Raw genomic sequence first — 18,951 nt, 5'->3', positions numbered from 1 at the left:
TGGATCAGAATATACAGACTTTTATGTCCAAAGATAAAATAGTAAAATGTCAATTACAGGTGTGCCATTGTATAAGGCTCCTCCCACTGTGGGGTCTAGGTAGGTAAAGAGTACACAATGTTACTCACATTATTCTTAACCCTCTATAACTCTTACTCTTGACCACTTGAGTTAAGCCTTATTGTCATACTAAGTATCAAATGAGAATTCTCTAGAGAACCATAGCAAATCATAAAATATGTGAGAAATGAAAGAGTAAACCTTGTTAATTCTGCTTATGCCATCAATAGGTTCCATTTGTTTTACATCTATCAAGCATGTCTCTGCAAAGAATCTGATAAGATATGAAGCAAATGAAAAATATATCACCATTAGTGCTATTTTCTTACGAACCAGGAATCCACATGGCACAAGTCAGGTGAGCCCAGCGCCCGTCAGCCGTAGGTTTCATTGCACCACCTATGACAGTCGAAGTTTGTGGATTAGAAAGATGAACCATACCGTTTGTAGTGAAACAGAAATGGACAGGTAAGTACCAGTCACAGGACAAAGACAGCACCGTGGCGGTATAGTGGGTGCCCCAGGCCGACACAAGTTGCAGAGCCAGAGCACCCCATCCAAAGGTTCCAGTTCACCATAGCATCTAGCATGAACCTGAGAAAGAGATGTGAGATTGAATGACTTATCAGTGAATCAAAAATTGTAGTCAATGAGAATGTACTTACCATCATGCAACATTTATCGCACTGCAGGAACAGGTTGTCCTCATACTCCTGCAAGATCATAGACAAGATTTCAGTAAATAGAGTAAGAGAAAACAAGAGGTTCACAATCCAACAAAAACGCATGCAGGTTATAGTGAAACACGCAATCAACCTCTAAACTCTCAACAATTTTTGACTAACATATTAGTTTTTACCTCATCCATGTCACAAACACTGCATCTGTCAAGATCTTTCCAGTCAATACGAACAGCTCTATAACCGGCAGGAAGATTCCCACAATTTTTAAAGTACTTGGAACACATCCGAGAATTTGGCAATTCCTAACAGATAATTATTTGATTTCAAATTAGGCTGAAAAGTTTGAGATGTATATAGTATTGAACAAGGAAGATCAATAAGTAATCCTGTGTGAAACTCAACAATGTAAGAGGGAAAATAAAATCTCCTATGGAATGATTGAAGACAAAAAAAAATTCTCCATGACTTCAGTGCATCTGTTGATGTACTTATTTAGACAAATGTAGAAAACTCAGTGCTGTAGCTTTGACTTTTCATCATGTAAATTTTAAATGAGATTATTAAGTTCCAACCTCATAAGGATGCCAAATTGGCAACATGAAAAGCATATGAGACCTTATAGATATGATAATACAGATAATCTTCAGGAATATATCATATATGAACACTTCAAAATCAGATATGAAGTTTCAGCTAAAACTCTTGTTACTTGGTGAATGTGACATCCTTTTCCAACATTAAGACAATTTCCATATCTTATATACACCATGGTTTTTGCAGATAGAAATTCAGCACCAAGTTCAGGTATTGACCGACAGCCAATTCGCACACTATGCACCATGTCAACTTTGTTTTTGCTCTAGCTAAACCCCATCTTACCAAGAAAGTCATCTGATAATGATGATTATTCTTAGGAATCCATAACCAATAACTGACAGTGATAGGGAGTTTCTTTTTTATTCAACGAGCATTGCCACTAACTAGGAAATCAGTCTTTGTTTCAACTTCTGAACCAATGTCTTGCAAATTCCAAACACACTATTAGAAATAGGTCATCAAATAGCCAACCTCTTTTTAAGAAGTGAATGTTCCACAAAAAGAGAGAGAGAGAGAGAGAGAGAGAGAGAGAGTGTGTGTGTGTGTGTCTACTCATACAACTCTATATATATTTTTCTATATTTCATCTGTAATGAAAAATTATTAGCTAGCTTGGTGTTCTCCAAAAAGAGTCAACCCTATATAGAAGCCATTGTGAGATGGGCGTCAGTGTTTAAGTTATGCCAGTTAACTAAGGGTTCATCTGGTAGCACGGTAGTTATACACAATAATAAGCATGGAATAGGTTACCACTTAGCAAAAGGGGAAAGTAAAGCAATATTCCAGCCTGGGCAAGAATCTTAAGTTCAATATTCAGCAATGAAGTGTAACGCTCAATTGACTTGTCTAAATTTAGTTTTTTCTAGCTACTATAATAACAATTCTAATTCTCATAAACGATCAACAAAATTGAATGATAATACCAGGTACTTCGGGAGGCAACACCCATCATAACAATAACTTAATTTCAGCATGACATCTCACTCGCCTAACGAACTAAAGGGCACTGGTCTTAAAAAGTAATGATCCTCATTCATATCTTGAGAATGCAAATATCTTAAGGAAATTCAGGATGTATTTGACTATATTTTCATCTACTCAAATAACCAAAAAGAGAGTAAATGAGAGTTGTTGGAATGGTCTTAAGAATATAATGATATAATTATCAATGTTAGACATGTTGGCACATATAGACAACTTGTACTAATTTCTCTGAGATTGGGTATTAATGATATAATCATCAACTTCTCCTTCTCTTCTTCTCTCTCCCTCTTACTGTCGCAGTCCACCTCTCTCTCTCTCTCTCTCTCTCTCTCTGTTTTTCTCACTCTCTTTCCCTTGCGCACCTGTATCAGGCGGGATTGGCCAATCTGGCTGATACCTGGCTGAAACCAGTCTGGGATTTGGATTGGCTATGGCCAATCCCTATCCATTTCAGCCGATCCGACTTGGGATCGGCCGAAACTGGATTTCATGATTAACAAACTACCAACAATAGCAACTTGATAATATATATCATAAGCGTTGCAAATTGGAAAAAGGGCTATCAATGTTTTAAAAGTATGTCGTTGCATGTGCAGCCAAGATATTGCATATTACAAAAATGATAGTTATGCTGCTCACATGTGATCCATGTTAAGTTCATTCAAATATTATTTAGACTTTTGAATATGTGCAACTTCATTAGAATATGTAGTGAAGACTAAAGAGAGACCAATAGGCCATTAAAATATTAAGTTGAACAGGGAATACTAATTAATAATCTATTTCAGGACCAGACTTAGTGATATAGTATAGCATACTAATCTAACAAGATCATGCTCAACATTCAAGTAAGGATTTGAGAAACAATACCAATTTATCAGATAATAAATAACTTAAACAATAATTCAATGTTACAACTCCCAGCAGCTAGTAATCTGCATCTCACCTAACATGCTTATCTACTTATATGAGCATTTAACATAGATGTCTCTCTTATGTTCCACAAAAGAGCACTCTGAGGACGGTCAGGGAACTGCATAACAATTTGAGGGCAGTAACTTATGTGCAGAATGGTTAGATAACTAAGCATGCATTCATCAAGCGCAACTCCTGGCCTCTCACTATCTTCTCCACAGATAGACTTAGTCAGTAAGTTGTATATTAGTCAAGGTTTGTCGAATTGGCCAGATCCGATCCTAATCCAAGTCCGATCAGGATTGGCCAGGATAAGCCGAAAAAATATTTGACCGAAAGACAAGGAAATGTAATAGCTTGCACTTAAGTTAGTTTGAAAGTCAAACGAGGAACGTTAACTCATCTAATAGGCAAAAAAAAAGATAAATCAACTGCACAAAAAAAGAGTCAATGATTCATCAAGAATTAATGCATGACTATGAAAATATTGATGATGATAGCAATGATCATAGTAGGAAGGATGAGGAGAGACAGATGGGGAGGGCAATAAAAAAAAAGTAGAAATACACAAAGAGACATGAGAGGAAACGGTGATGGACCTAATGGTAACTTTCAAAAATCTAGATCAATTCACATGTAGAGAGAGAAAACATAGGGGCAATAGTTTAGGGACTCTTGGTGTTATGGATTTTACAGCAGAATGTAAAAATATTGAACTGATGAATACATATCTTCAAAAAAAGATCGTACACAGACTACTATCAATACAGCTCTCAAAAAGATAAAAAAAATGCATAGAATCTATTGGTTGTGCTATCTCTAAATTTTTCTTTTAAAATTATATTATTTTCAATGTAGCTAATATCTCTTATTATCACATCATGATAAATGTTATACAATCAGTAAGGCTTAGTGCTTTGACTCCTAGTTTAAAAAATATTATTATTAAATATCTTGACTTTTAAAAAGTATTAGAATAAATTTGCTTATACACTGATGTGTGATAGGTGGACTACACAAAACAGAAAAAATAGAATTAGTTTCCTGGTGTACTGGAGATAATATTTTTGAAGTTTGTGACTATTACTACTCATTTTAAAATACAAATTATAATTTTCAATTGATAGATAAGATAGCAAAAAAATTTAGCAAAAAAAGGATAGTCCAACTGGTTACTAACAACGGGGCAAATTATAAGACTGTTGGGTAATTAATTATAATAAAAAGATAACATTATATTGGACATCATCGCTGCACATTATCTTGATCTCATATTATAAGATATTGTTAAAGATCCTAAAAGTAACGGTCATACATGAAGGTCAAAAATTGGCACACTTCATATATAATCACAATTGAGTTCTTAAATTGCTTAGAGAGATGACTAATGATAGAGAGATTATTATACCCAGCCTCACTAGATTCGTCACTCATTTTCTAGCATTGAAAAGCATAATGCAATATAAAAATGAGATTATACGGGTATCTACATCACTAGAGTGGTCTACAAAAATTAAGAATATAAAACTCAAAAAATAAACTTTAGGTGAAGCTTTGAAAAACATTGCTCTTGAAAATACATTTTCACATTATACTAAAATTGCCACCAAAATATTTGAGCCTCTTGTCAAGATATTACGACTTGTAAATAGTGACAACATATCTAAAATGTGTTTCTTAAAGGAGGCTATGAACTTAGCAAAATAGTCAATAAAAATGCATTTGGGCAAAAGTTATAGGAAGTGATTGACTCTAGATGTAACAAACGACTACATAGAGATATACACGCTGCTAGTAAGCATTAGTTTATTAATTTGATTTTATTTAAATATTTTGAAATTTGAATACTTACAAATTTTAAATTATAAATTTTTACAAGATATTTTCTAAATCCAAAATTTCAATTCTCTACAAATATCAATAATGATATTGAAATCTAGTTGGGAGTTAGAAAAATAAATAGAAAACTGGAGCCTGATATAGAGTAGTGACTTATTATTCAATTGAATAATTTTATTATTATTTGTTTCAAGTTTTAATCTATTTAATTTCTTATAAAATGTATTCAATAAAATATTTTAAATAGAGAAATATAGATTGAGAGTTGGCCAATTCAGTATTGCTAAATTTGCTCCAGTTATATTTCATAAAAGTCCAGCTGAATGGTGGTCTACTTATGGATGAGAGGAGGCACCAAATTTAATACCTATAGCAAAGATCTTAAATCAAACTATGTTTCATCACAGTGTCAAAAGAAATTAGACTACCTTTTCCTTGATCCACACCAAAATACGTAATAAATTGACAATGAAAAAATTAGCAAAATTAGTGTTTTGTTAAAGGAGAGAAATTTAAAAAGACAAAAAATAATCAGCTGATTGATTTAAATCATGTTTTTGATGAAAAAGACCCCTTAACTCCATGGATCAAAGTAGTGAAAAATATATTATTAGATGATAGAGATAGCCCATAATTAGATGAGGCATCAGGGGGCACCATTAGAGTAGAGGATGGTACAAATTGTTCGACAGCAATAGATAGTATAGCTACCAGTATCAACGATAATCCCAATGATCATAAAGATACACCTAGTGGTGAGATCATGCCTTCTACATTTGCTGAGAAAAAGTCAAAAAGGCATATAGATTGAAGACAGAAAAACTAAGGATGTACATATACATTAACAACGTCGTTATTAAAATGTTGCTTCTTATGACTATGGTTTGTTAAGTATTCATTGTTTGAAACCATCACATAATCCATGTACTAGATATTATCCTTCTTAGTATCCTTAGTATCCTCAGACACAAAATCCACATATTGATTATTATCCCCCTCAGAGATAATAAGATTTATTTGATATGAATAATATGATGCAATCACTATTTGGAGCACCAGGCCTTAGGCATCATTATTTACAAACTTATGGTGATTATGATGAAGAAGACCACAGGGATTTACGAGAGTCAGCTCTATATTCATCGAAATTTTAACTTTTGAGTAAGTACTTTTGTTTAATTTTTAGGGCTCATATAAGAATAATTATTATTTTCTTATATTTGTCGAGTTTTTTAAATTTTAAAAAATTTCTATATTTTTAAATAATATTTAGAATTTTATGTAATTAAAAAAAATCCAATTCGATCGATCGATATGACCGATCCGATTTGCTCGACCAATACGACCGATACGTATCATTTTTCGAAAAACCGATCTCGATCTCGATTTTTTGAACATTGATATTAGCTATTAACCAATCTATCAAAAGAAATACAACACACATGTTGGAGAAATCATGTCAATGTTGCTCCCTCTTGTTGTTTACCACACTAAAATCAAGAGTAACATTTTAGAAACTAATGTTGCAGATAAGGAAACTGTATTTCTTTCTAGATCAAAGATGAAGTGATGGTAGATATCAAGGCTGAACTAATAAAAGAGATGAATAGTTTGTGCATAATGCATTCAAAAGCTATGTATTAGACAAGATTGATGTCAATTATCAACAGACTCTCAAGTTACTTCTCTAGGGATTCTTAACTAGAGAGTGTGCATTATTGAATACAAAAATGCTGATCATTCTTGAGGAAATGTTTAACTTCTTACCTGAATAAGTTGGCAGATTTGTGGATTTGAAAAGCCAAACATGTAAGAACCAGACCTTTGAGCATTCACTTCATGAACACCATTACACTGACTTTTCCTTATTCTGCTGTAAATCTCCTTCCAACAAGCACTTGGAGTAGATCCATCAATCTGATAAATGGAAAGATACATGGGAGAGAAAAGTACATTAAAAAAGTGAATTAGTTGCAATACTTGTATTCATGAAATGATACAGAGAACTTTTAGTACATCTAACATACCAGTTCACCATTTCATGGTAAGGAATTATCAACCTTATATTTTTAAAGCATTTTTCCCAAGATGATCTTTTACAGGATATTCCATGGTTTAAATATGTTAGCAAACTAATTACAAAACTGCAAGGAAACAAGTAAACTAAAGAGCCAATCGGAGAACTGTAATATCATTTAAAGATGAATAGATCGCAATTTCATCAATCAATACCAGTCTAAAATCAAGAAGTCAAAAATGAAACCCGCCAACCATGCCCAGGATATATTGAAGCTCAGTTGATAGAAACAATATAAAAATTAATAAACGCCAACTTTGACAGAAATCCTGCAAATTATGATTTTATGGGAATACAAATAAAGATTCTCTTATGACATTAAACAGAAGTAACAAGAATAATGTATCACAGTTGTTGCCACTATTCTGAAAAAATGTCGGTAGCAGTAATGGAACAAACCGACAGAAGACAAAAAGTTGTCAAGCCATAAGATCAAAACAGGAAAACAAGAGAGCTACTGGATAGCATCGCTGCTTGGAAGTGTACCCGCAGCAATCTTTCAAAACTCAAGAGATTATTTGATTAACAGAATAAGAATTAAACCAAAAAAGGAGAAAGATAATTAGTTTCATCAATCTCTAAAGGAGTGAAATCTCCAAAGGGCAAAGTTATGATCACAGTATTGTTCATGTCACAGACTCACAGTACAGTAAATAGTAACCAATATAAAAAGGATGAAAGAGTCCAAGTGGCACACTGACTCAAGGTGCATTGGCAAATCATGATCGTTCCCAAAAATCATGAGATTTCAGCAAAAAACTGCCAATCCAACTGTTCTAAATGAAAATGCAGATTTGGCAAACATATTGCCAGATGCCTGCTACAACAGTATCTGCAATCAATTCATATCAAACTAAACTGCCTTCCATTTCTAATAATCAAATAGATTCACGTGCTGAAGTACATCATTAGTGCACTCAAAGAATCTTGATTGTTATTGAGTACTTATAGAGCACCCAGCTGTATGCAATGAAGCTCAATTGCTATGGCAGACATAGTTGATTCCATATTTGAAACAAAAAAGGCAGTAGGCTTGTATACATTTGAACCTGAACTCATAAGGAAAATTAAAGAGGACAAAAGACCTGCTGATTTTGGTAAAAGCTGGAGAACATATCAAATTTCAGCAGAGAGAAGGGGGAAGTACAACAGAATGCAGAAGAAGATAAAACTAGTAGTCTGTGACTTTGTTCAATAATTAACTCCTAGGTTACAGGAAAATTGTTCACTTATAAGCAAAATGAACTATCTCAATGTGCAGTCTGGGCCCACATAGAAGAAAGATGGGAACAGAAAGCAGGACAACAGTTCAGACTTGCAGTTATTGGTATGATACTGCAAAGAGTAATCGACCTCATAGATCAGTTAAAGTCGAACTGCAATTCATAAAATGACTAGTGCATTTCATTATAAGGCAGTTAATGAAACTTTCGATAATAATGTCAATCAATTAAAAGTGGCATGATTTGACTTGACTCTCTTAAGAAACACAGACCAGTTTAGTGGAGTTATGAATATTATTACCTGCTCTCCATCTTCTGATGTTACTCTAAACAAAGGCCGAGTTTTTAATCTGGGATTCCTTAGAACTTCCATTTTATATGATGTTAAAAGACTTGGATCTGCACTAAAAGAATGATAAATTAATAACAGTTGCCTGAACGATCTAAGGAAGTTATAATACATATACAGAGGGCATATATATAGATTACATAGATATATAAATTTAGAAAGAGAAAGAGAGGGAGAGGAAAAAGAATGGTAAAATCTTACATGACAGGCGGTCTAATCTATATTGTATAAGTTAATTCTTGGGTAACAAACCATTACCTTTTACTGAAGTAAAATTCCTGAAAGCAGTATACCCTTCAGGCCATATGTGCTTTTTGTTGTGGAAATTATCCGAATCATATATAATCCTTCCTGGAAAGTATCATAACAAAATTTTATCAATACAATAAGAAAATCATTTATACTTTATTTGATCTGCAAAAAGAAAGAGCTGTGAAAGAAAATAAACTCTATCCAAGTCTCTCATCTAGAAATGAGTATTTCTTGTTTCAAATGTTGAAAATCACCTAAATTAGTTACACGAAGACTTCCTATCTCAATTGGAGATATTTTGGAACATTCAGCTGAAATTTGCATTAATTCTTCTTCTGACAGATCATCACAAGAATCTACTCCATCCTCTCTAGAATTAACACTACATTCATCAGAAATGATAGTTTTCTGTAGCAGCAGCATGCTCTTTGGAAGCTGTTGTGTGCTGAGATACCTGTAATAATAATGTTCCTAACAGTAAGAACTTAAGAAGATCATGCCGTATATTACAGTATTACAAAAGGAGAACATCTAAGTAAGTTTGTCTAAATAGTATTATAAAATTAAAAAAAATAAAAAGAAAATCATGTCGAAAGCAAAAGTCAACCATGGATTCAAAAGATTGATGATTATGCAACTTTAGGATGCACTTGCTAGGAACTAAAGTGAGAGACCATATGACAAATTCCCGATAAATCAAAAGATTCAAGACTAAAGCCAGCAAATAATAAAGTTATCATGCAAAGATAAGTAAAAAATCCAAATTTTCTGCAATGCAAATAAAGAATACATTATTGATCTTAACCTAGAATAACCACGAAAGTTGACCCTCCCAATAGAGAGCAAAATGATTACACACATTTAGGGGCCGTTTAGTTGTGGAATAAACAACATATGGAATCAGAATAAAATAAGAACTTATTCTAGAATAAAAGAAATTTTTATTTAAATTCCAATTTGGTGTTTTTCACAAAAAGAGAGATAAGTGCTGGAATAAAAATATGGGGTAAGATAGTGTTTGGTTGTGATGATTAAATTTAAGGGATAAAAATGTTCTGTGAAAGTCAGCAGGATTTGTTTTTGGTTTTCTTCTATCTCCTTCACTTCCTGATATTCTTTTCACATAAGAACTTTCCAAAATCCGAATTGTTATTTGCTGAATTTACTGAATTATTTAATTTGCTGAAATTGCAATAAAATATTTGCTGAATTATTTAATTTACTAAAATTGAGATTAAATATTTGCTGAATTATTTAATTTACTAAAATTGAGATTAAATATTTGATAAATTATTTAATTTACTGGATTTGAGATTAAATATTTGCTAAACTATTTAATTTTCTGAATTTGAGATTAAAAATTTGCTGAATTATATTTTTAATTTAATCTCTGTTTAGGTGTTTATATTAAAATTAAAACCTCTAAGAGAAAGTTACAAGATACTGACATTGGTTGACAACATTGCATCCCTCTTTATACAAAAAGCGTATCAAATGTAATTGGTGTAGAAAGAAAATAAGTGGCAGTGTCAGTGTCAACCGTCTAAAAGAATATTTAGCAAATATTTAGCAAAAAGCGTATCAAATGTAATTGGTATAGAAAGAAAATAAGTGGCAGTGTCAATGTCAACCGTCTAAAAGAATATTTAACTAAAAGACAAGAAAATGTAACAGCTTGCACTCAAATTAGTTTGGTCAAAAGAAAAATATTGACCCATCTAATAGGAAAAAAGAAAAATAAATAAACTACATAAAGAAGAGAATCAATGATTCGTCGACAATTGATGCTTGACTATGAAAACATTGATGTTGATATCGATGTGTAGAGTGAAGAGAATGATGAGGAAAGACAAATAAAAAGGACAATAAAAGAAAGCAGAAATACACAACTTGAGGAGATAAGAAGAAGCAATGATGGTAGCTTTCAAAGATCCAAATCAATTCATATGCAACGAAAAAGAAAATATAGAAGCAGTAGTTCTAGGACTCCTGATGTTACAGGCTTTATAGTAAAGTCTGAAAATATTGTACCGATGAATATGTATGTTTAAAAAAAAGGTCATACACATACTACTATCAAAACAGCTCTCAAAGAATGAAAAATACAAAGAAACATATTGATAGAATATCTCTAAATTTTTCTTCTACAACCATATTTATTTGAATGTAATTAATAGTTATTATCACACAATGGTGGATGCTATATAATCAGTAGGATTTGTTGGTCCGCCTCCTAGTTCAAAAGATATTGCTACTAAATATCTTAAGTCAGAGGTCGATGAGTTTCACACTTATATTGAGACATTTATAAAGCATTGCGATGAATTTAATTGCACACTGATATGTGATGGGTGGACTACACAGAACATAAGAAATATAATTACTTTCTTGGTGTACTTAGGCATGAGGATAATATTTTTAAAGTATATAGATGCTACTGCTCATTTTAAAATTGCAAATTATTTTTCAATTGATAGATAAGATAGATAAAAGAAATTGGTGAAAAAATATAGTCTAAGTTGTTACTAATAATAGAGCAAATTATAAGACTGCTGGACAATTACTTATGATAAAAAATAATATTTATATTGGACGTCATATGCTGCTCACTGTCTTGGTCTCATATAGAAGATATTATCAAAGATCTTGAAATTAACAGTCATATATGAAAATTAGAAGTTGACAAACTTCATAAATAATCATGGTTGGATTTTTAATTTACTTAGGCAAATAACTGGTTGTAAAGAGATTATTAAACCCGGCCTCACTAGATTTATAACTTATTTTCTAGCATTGAAGAGCATAATGCGATATAAAGATAAGTTTATATGGGTACCTACATCACAAGAGTGGTCTACAAAAATTAAAAATATAAAACCTAAATATCAAAATCTAGGTGAAGTTTTAAAAAATATAGCTCCTAGAAATACATTTTAACATAATATTACAATTGCCACCGCAGTATATATGAGCTTCTTGTCAATGTATTATAACTTGTAGACAGTGACAACAAGTCTGAGATGGATTTCCTATACAAGGCTATAGACAGCAAAAGAGTCAATAAAAACACATTTGGATAAAAGTTATAAAAAGTTGTGAAAGTGAATTGACTCTAAATGGAACAAACAACTACATATAAACATATACACACTGCTGGTAAGCATTAGTTTATTAATTTGGTTTTATTTAAATATTTTAAAGTTTGAATGTTCATAAATTTTAAATTATAAATTTTTACATAATATTTTCTTAATCCAAAATTTCAATTCTCTACAAATGTTAATAATGATACTGAAGTCTTATTGATGAATAAATAGATAAATGAGTTATTATTCAATTGAATAATTTTATTATCATTTGTTTCAAGTTTCAATATAATCAATTTCTTATAAAATGTATTCAATAATATATTTCAAATAGAGAAATATAGATTGAAAGTTGCCATATTCAGTACTGATAAAGTTGCTACAGCTATATTTTATAACAATCCAACTGAATAATAGTCCATTTATGGATGGGAGACACCAAATTTGACACCAATAGCAAAGAAAATTTTAAGTCAAACTGTTTTTTCATCACAGTGCAAAAAAAAGTTAGATTACCATCTCATTGATCCACACCAAAACACATAATCGATTAACAATGGAGAGATTAAAGATATTAGTGGTTTACAATTACAATATGAGAGAGAAATAATGTAACTTTACAACAAAATATCAAGTATCAAGCAATTGATAGATGTGTCACAAAAACTAATGAAAATAGATGTATCAAAATTTCAAGATTATGATGAAAGTAACAATAACAGTCCGGGTGTTCCAATTAAATCGGGTGGTTACATAATGGCATAGCTTTTCTCAAAGTTCCTAGTCAAATCATCAATCTTAGGCTCTTAACCACTCTATTCTATTCTTCTAGTGACACCAATCATCAATCTCCAAGTTCTCACCTCAACTATATTTATTTTACGAATATATTGTTTTTCTAATAGCCCTATGAACAGATAAAGCACTATGAAGCACTATAAGCCTTGTAGTTGTGGTGTAATAGCCATACTTTACTTAAGAGACATTCATTGTCTAACATTGAAAACACATCGGCTAATTATTGAAGTCAATTGAACACACAGAAAAATTACATTAAACAATTCAACAACCAAAAGGCATGAAAGTAGAAGGAGCCTAGGAGCCTACACAAAAGCTACCTTAAAGAGTTTGATCTAGATTTCTTAATATAGAATCTAAAATTAAGAGAACAATGTTGGAAAATGATAAAAATATGAGGAACTATGACAAAGACAGCTCCCACAAAGATGACTTAGTGAGAAGAACTCCAGAAACACCTCTTGCTAAGAAGCTCACCTAAAAGACAGCTTCGTGAGAAGCCCTCCAAATCTTATAAACTAGGTCAACCCCAACTAATAGGAGAAAATAGGTTATCTATGATTATGGCAGGAAGAAACAATAAGGGAAACTAAAATCACAATCAAGTAAACACTAATCACTAAATGCTCCGTTACAATTTGAAAGGAAACTCCTGGTATTAAAAGTTTGAAACTTGGATAAGAGAGGGGGGTGTTAAAGAGGAGAGAGGGAGAGGAAAGAAGTAACAGAGAAAAAAACTTTACAAAAAGTGATAGTACATCTACTAGTACTAGTCATAATCCTAACAATACACATAGTGGTGAGATCATCAAAATCTATATTTGCTGAGGAAAGTCAAGGAGACATAAAGATTGAAGATAGAAAAACTAAAAATGTACAAAATATGAACCCCCCATCAAAACTTGGAAATGGACTGAAATGAAATGTTTCATTTTCTTGGGGGGTTGAAACCAAAGCCAAAACAAAACCTTTGAACCTTGGGACAAAAAGAAAAATCAAATATGCACAAATCAACTAAAGCCCAACGTAATACGATATTCACATTATACTGAAGAAACTAAATGACAACGAGCAAATATACCACAATCTAACAAAGTTCACTATAGGAAGAGGTGAAACACAAGAGTTACACTTTACATGAATTTGTGATAATACATGACAGAGCACCATGTTGTATGGTATAATGGCTTCAATCATACAAAGAACCACCATTATCACCATATGCACTCACCTCAAAAAAAAGCATGAATATGCTTGCAACAAAAGCACAAAAAACCAACACAAACAAAGATTATAAGTAAGACGTAAGACCACCATATATTGTTAGGGGTGAAAACAGGTTAGATTAACTCCAACCCGCTACCCGACACGATCAGAATCGAATTCAAGTAAAAAAATTTCTACTAAATTGAGTGCAAATTTGGATACAGATAAGATTTTGAAAAAAAATGCGGATACGGATTTGGATAAATTTTTTCTAAAACTCAGATATGGATATGAATACAAGTCGGCTAATTTTTCAAATACAAATACGAATACAAATATTCATTTACTGCATATTTTTTAATAATTTATAGTGTTTAATTTGCTTATTTAAATGGTGAATACTGAAATTGTCACTAATGATGTGTTATATACTATTTGTAGAGTTTGATTTTGCTAATTTTATATGTATTTGACACGTAAGAAAAAATTAACTCAGTATTTTGTGTTAATTATGTCTAAAAAATGTCATAATTTGGTTAAGATTTGATTGTTTATCCGAAAATTATCCATATTCAAACTAAAAATATGGATCCAGATGTGAGTTGAGCATTGTTTGATTCGTATCCAATCCGTTTTCATAGTAATAGGAACAATATCATATATGTTAAAGAAAACTGAACAAAAAGCAAGCTTGACTACTGTTCAGAAGGGAGCATGTAGCAATGAGCAGAGATGCAAGAGAAAATCATGGTCACATACATCAAAACAAAGTAATTTAAGAGCATCAGCTTGCAGGAATGAAGGATAAATCATCAATCATTATATTGTTAAGAAAGTACTATTGTTCTGGATGACATACATTTTTGCTTCTTCTAAGCTTCGGTAAAACCGTGCTTGCTTGCACTTCAGATGCAAAGAGGAAAGCAAACCATTGAGAAATGGAACAGCCTGTTTTAACCTAATCCTGCAAGACCAGTTACTTTTAGATTACAGAAGACACATATATTTCATTACCTAAAAAATAGAAGTTAGTTCACAATAAGCTAGAATTTATCTCTAGACCACAAATTTCATCCATTAATTCTAATAATGGAATTTATAAGATCAAACTACATCCTATATGAACCAAACAAAGGCTTAAGTTACTTTAACTCAATCCTAGTGTATCTCTCATAAAAGCACTGAACCTTGCAAAATCATGTGTTCCGAAAAATTGTACAAGAACTGATTGATCTACCCGAACTGACTTCAAACCCCTCCTGGTACCAATAACTGATTCATCAACAACTACTGCTGGCCACATTGCATGCCCTGTTGAAAATAACACCAGAAAAATAAAATAGTTGTTGAGCAAGTAAAATTTCTAGTGCCAAACAATATACTAAATAAAGTACATGAAAATGTTAGAAGCTAAATTTACATGTTACACATCTTTTTCAATTCATCATATAGAATGATTTGAAGTTTTTAAAATACAAAGATCTTATATAGATTCCTGAGGGAAAACTCCATGTAAAGGCGACGTCTGCAAGGTAGGATGCCCAATGTAACGTAATTGCTGAGAGAATTCCAAGTCAGAAACTTTTAATTTAGAAACTGCTAACAGTTACCTCCACCAATCCAAGCTTGCTGTGATATCTTTCAACTGTTGGTTCCAAACCCAGATAAAGGAGAAGGGATGTGTTAGGTGGCTTGGTAGCCAATGCAAAACTTTTGACAGGAAACTATGAACATGGATTCTCAACCCTTCCTCTAAAAAGAGGTGAATAGAGGAAAAGGATCATTGAGCTGACCTAGTAAAGGCTTGATTGCCGTTATTGCTGCTTGTTAGTCAACAATCACATTGAAACTTGTCATTTACAGGTAACTTCTATTCATGATATGGATATAAATCTGATATTCTTTCCTGATCAAGATCCAAATAAGTAATACAAAAGGCTTACGGCCATGTTGATCATATCATGAAATCAAAAACATGAATCCCAAAATTATGTCAAAAATGACAATGTCAACCCATGGCAATGAACTAGGATTAAGTTTGCAATTTGGTTGTTGGGAAGTTTTCAAACGAGTCAACAAAAAAAGTCAATATTCATATTTAAAAATCATCTATTATAAGCAAATCAAGAGTAAAAGATCGGACGTAGAGAGCCATAATTTTAATTTTAAACATCAGTCATAAGGAGAGCCACTAGAAAAACTTCCATAGGGTGGTTTATGCAATATCATATGTTCAATCCCCTAAAAAAATATGAAAATATGATTGGTTTCGAGATATTAAACTTTGCATGGTCATAATATGTCAATATATTACAACACCCAAAATTCTGTATGCTTCAGTAGTGTATCATGGATAATGTCCTGAAACCAATGGTACTACAAATTTAATACCATAAATTATGGCATGACAATCTAACACTAGAAAAGTAACAAGTGTTGGCATAAGAATCCCATCCAATCATGGATGAAACATGAAACATTATGCACCTACATGCTAATCTCTGACTAGGTTTAATAATTTACAAATCATCTGTACCAAAAAGAATATTTAGAAGATCAGATTATTTTAGTCATAGTGATAGTCAGACTATGCACCAAATTTCTGTCACTGTATTCTGAATATCAGTATCAAGGGAAAAAAAGATATCAGCTTACCACAAAATAGGTAAGTCATCTTCACTTTTAAAGTCATTTGAACATAAAATTTACCTAAAATGACAAAACAATATTCTCTAGACATCAGCTTTGACAACAGTAAAAGACGTTTATTTGATCTGCTAAGTCATTTCTAAGATATAAAGAAGAGTTCTCATATGCAGCATACTAGTAGAATTCAATTTATGCTAAAGAAATGCATGAAGGCACAAAAGATAAACCCAAGAACCCAATCAGTACTCTCCCAATCTTGGTTAGATTAGGAAGCCAACCTGTAAGTTTCGCCCATACAAGATCCCCAGGGTCAAGATCTTGGCAATCATGAAAACTGACAGCCAGTGCCAGCAATTCGTTGTATCCTTTCTTCTCCACATTGGGAACACCACATTTCAAGTTCAATTTTCGCAATTCATCATAAGAAATATGAAATTTTATCCTCTCATCTACAAGAGTCAGAAATTCCATATCACCGTCATCATATTGTACCTGCAATATTGACACCAACTTTTTGGTGACCAACCTTAGGAAGGGGAAATAGTCCATATTAAAAATGGCTTGGAAAGAAGACTATGTAAAATATATTTGCAACGTTCTTGAGCCAAATCGGTCTGACAAAGAAAGCATCTGAATTATGTGTGCACAAGGGAACTCATAATGCATCATTACTACAACAAATGACATACTTGCACTTCTCATAAAAATTTAGCATAATTACATGTCAAGATTCACCTATAGAATTGCAAACGATTGACTCAACACATAAGTTGTGAAAGCTGTTTCAGGCCTCAAATAGAAAAGTAGAATCCAGTCTGTTGGAAACTATGCTGAAGAAATCGGCATATATTTAGAGCTTTTAAAAGGTTCATGAGAAGCCATACGCAGTGCTGTTTGCTGGCTGAATTGTACTGAGTCACCGAACCCTTATACCAGTCGTCATCCATTGGCCAGAAAACCTGCAGTTCAACACCGTTATTTTAGGTTCAGAAGCCGTGCGATCCCAAAAAGAAGACCTTCAGAGGATCCCCACTTACCTTGCATGCCAAGCGAATGAAAGCCTGAGGATCTGCACCTTCAATTTCCAATCTACAACAGATTGAACCAAAAAACCAAAAAGAATCATTTTTTTTTCCAATTTTGACCTACAGCAACCGATATTTTTTTCCATACAGCAAAGAAGCAACAAAGAATACTTACTCAACCCATCTATTCCCAACCCATGAAGAATCCTTAGCCGCACCACGTTCTCTCCTCTTCACCCCCGCAAAATTTATCTTTTTAACTCCTTCCAATCCTCTCAGTCTCGACCTGCCAATGCCGTTCTCAGCTCCCAATCCGTTGCCCAACCTTAGCAACTCATACTTCATAACATTCTTTTTCCTCATACCCTTACCATCCTGACCACCATCTCCATCCCAACTTTGCCGCGGAGGCTCTTCTAACCGCACCTTCTTCTTCCTCCTGCGGTAAACTAAGATGGGTTTCGCAGCATTGTCCATGCGGGGCTCCAAACGGCCAGAATCATAACAATCGAACGATCTCTTCTTGCATTCACCTTCCTTATCACCATCGTCGCCATCATCGCAATCCCCTTGGTCGGCAGTGATCATCCGAGCTTTAACCATTACCTTAGAGTAGGGGGCGGTGGAGGAGTAGACACGACCGAGGGGGAGGTAACGCACAGGGTGGTCGACCTCCTCCTCCTCGTGGACGAACCCCTCCATGGCGAGCGCCATAGTAGCGATCGAAGGAGAGAGAGATCTCTAGGGTTTTGATCGAAAAGGTAACCTAGGGTTTCGAGGAGCGGAAAAATTTTTGAGAAAGGGGACAAAATTTTGCCCTTTTTCCCGCCGGAGGGGGGATTCTTTTAACCCCTCTTCCCTTGGCCCTAGTTCCCTTCATCAAATGAGAATTAAAGCTTATTCCTCCTGGTACAGTAAGCTAGTAACTAATAAATAAATCTAAACTAAACAATATCTTAGCTATAAGAATAAGCTTTTTTAGAGAAAATAAAGACACATTGCAGTAATAGGGTGTTATAAACTGACACTGCTAACCTAACATAAAATTATAAGCCCACGCTGCTAGAAAAATGTGCAGCTTAATATATTTTTTTATAGAATTACTAATTCAACAAAAAAAGATTGAATCTCAATTATAGGTAAAATGACTATATTTAGAAAAAGAGATAGATGAGAGAGAAAAACTAAATTGTGGCTAAGTGACTAAG

At 33.0% G+C, this 18,951-nt stretch overlaps 1 protein-coding gene across 9 annotated transcripts in view; it reads right to left on the bottom strand.

Annotated features, from left to right (window-relative positions):
- The window catches only part of LOC140793827 (histone-lysine N-methyltransferase TRX1-like), a 43,385-nt gene extending 24,781 nt beyond the window's left edge, over positions 1-18,604 (bottom strand). For 8 of the 9 annotated variants that reach the window (XM_073145554.1, XM_073145550.1, XM_073145549.1 and 5 more), the window contains exons 1-15: positions 17,919-18,604; positions 17,756-17,807; positions 17,603-17,677; positions 16,997-17,210; positions 15,257-15,380; positions 14,929-15,033; positions 9,234-9,433; positions 8,986-9,078; positions 8,680-8,777; positions 6,846-6,995; positions 920-1,045; positions 726-773; positions 537-654; positions 394-459; positions 262-323 (exon numbers count right to left, since the gene is read on the bottom strand). In XM_073145554.1, the coding sequence (XP_073001655.1) occupies positions 262-323; positions 394-459; positions 537-654; positions 726-773; positions 920-1,045; positions 6,846-6,995; positions 8,680-8,777; positions 8,986-9,078; positions 9,234-9,433; positions 14,929-15,033; positions 15,257-15,380; positions 16,997-17,210; positions 17,603-17,677; positions 17,756-17,807; positions 17,919-18,457 (2,070 nt within the window). In that variant the 5' untranslated portion in view covers positions 18,458-18,604. Of the gene's footprint in view, positions 1-261; positions 324-393; positions 460-536; positions 655-725; positions 774-919; positions 1,046-6,845; positions 6,996-8,679; positions 8,778-8,985; positions 9,079-9,233; positions 9,434-14,928; positions 15,034-15,256; positions 15,381-16,996; positions 17,211-17,453; positions 17,580-17,602; positions 17,678-17,755; positions 17,808-17,918 lie in introns of those variants that run through there. The other variant, XM_073145557.1, reaches the window with a different exon arrangement.
- Between the last annotated feature and the right edge of the window lie 347 nt (positions 18,605-18,951).

Source organism: Typha latifolia, chromosome 8, assembly GCF_019914945.1.
Source record: "Typha latifolia isolate L0001 chromosome 8, TyphaL0001v2, whole genome shotgun sequence".
Lineage (NCBI taxonomy): Eukaryota > Viridiplantae > Streptophyta > Magnoliopsida > Poales > Typhaceae > Typha > Typha latifolia.
This window is presented reverse-complemented; position numbering and strand designations above follow the sequence as displayed.